A 1,441-nucleotide genomic window follows, 5' to 3' on the forward strand; every position below is an offset into this window, starting at 1 on the left:
TCTATCGATTTCCACTTTCTCTTGATTAGTCAAGTGTAAATTTCTCAAAGCAAATGCCCAATTCCTCATTCCGGACAGTAAAAGTAGAGTTTCCATTCCTGACAAATAATCGCATTTACGCTAATTTCGGGTTTAGAGTTTCCATTCCTCACAATCAATTATGCAGCTACTCTTAACTAAACACATTTGATAGTTTCCAGTGGCTACTCTAGAAGTGAACATCAATCGTATTTACGTTAATGAGAAGGCCGCACTCTTTTTGTTCCGCCCTACATAGCTATAGATGAGATGGTGTAGTCGATCACAATTTACAAGGCTGAAATGAAAATGCAGGCACTGATGTTGGTGTTTCAACTACGACAGCTCAGCCAAACAGAAAACAGAGTGTGCTTCCAAAGACATCCAACCACAACCACAGATACGGCATCATCAAATAATTAGAGAGAGAGAGAGAGAGAGTCCATGAAAACTGAAAAAAAGAAAAAGAAAAAGAAAAAGAGGAATATAAGCAGAGTGCTAGATTACATTTCGAAATCCCAAGATGACGACGACGAATTAGAAACATAGGGAGGTCGGGGCTGACCCTGAGAGAAAACTTAGGCTAATGAATGATGTTTTTCTCATTTGCCATAGCCGAAGCAGCAAGATGCAGTCGGGGTCTGCACACAGATAGTGGGGCACTTGTTCTTCTTCTTCTTTCCGTCAATAGGAGCATCAGCCAGGGCAGAATCAGATCCTCCGGGGGTGGAGAGCAGGGAAGTGGTAGCAGAGAGAGCGAGGAGAGCAGCTCCAAAAAGGACTGCACGCCTCCTGCTGTTGTTGTTGCTGCTGCTATTCTCGCTAGAAGAAGAAGAAGAAGCTCTAACGACGGCGGCGGCAGGACGTGCGCTGGTGGGAAGCCTCCTGATGATGAAGGCCCCCCCGCCCATCGACGGAGATGCAGAGGAGGCCAAGGAGGAGCAGGTAGCAGATGTGGTGAAGGTCGCCATGGCCATGGACAGCTTCTTCTTCTTCTTCTTCTTCCGTTTGTCTCTCTCTCTCTCTCTCTCTCTCTCTCTCTCTCTTGCTGTGATACTTTGTTTTGTTTTTTGTTTTTGTGAGCAGCCGAGGCAATAGTGTATGATTTGATTTAGATTTAGATTTACTCTACTCACTAGATCAGATGTGTATGTGTGGATGTGTGTGTGTGTGTGTGTGTTGCCACATTATCCTCTTCCTTATCTTCTTCTCTTCACTTCTTTTTCCCGCTCCTCTCCTCTTCTTCCACCTGGACCTTTTCTCTTCTCTCTTTCTTATCTGCAACCAACTAAAACAAAGCAAGGAACTCTATTTTATTTATTTATTATTATCACTTGAGGAGGAGATAGCGAGAGAGCAAACAAAAGAAGGCCACCGGACCCGATGCGTGCGCATGCACACACACACACACACACACATATGC

The 1,441-nt window shown here is 44.6% G+C and overlaps 1 protein-coding gene across 1 annotated transcript; it reads right to left on the reverse strand.

Annotated features, from left to right (window-relative positions):
* Positions 1-484: 484 nt before the first annotated feature.
* On the reverse strand, positions 485-1,133 carry LOC147853945 (uncharacterized). The gene has a single exon (XM_087331880.1). It carries the CDS (start codon positions 993-995, stop codon positions 621-623), a length of 375 nt encoding a protein of 124 aa, XP_087188006.1. The 5' UTR covers positions 996-1,133; the 3' UTR covers positions 485-620.
* Between the last annotated feature and the right edge of the window lie 308 nt (positions 1,134-1,441).

This window comes from Azolla caroliniana, unplaced genomic scaffold, assembly GCF_043228905.1.
Source record: "Azolla caroliniana isolate FFs.n. ecotype wild unplaced genomic scaffold, voAzoCaro1.0.p SCAF_16, whole genome shotgun sequence".
NCBI lineage: Eukaryota > Viridiplantae > Streptophyta > Polypodiopsida > Salviniales > Salviniaceae > Azolla > Azolla caroliniana.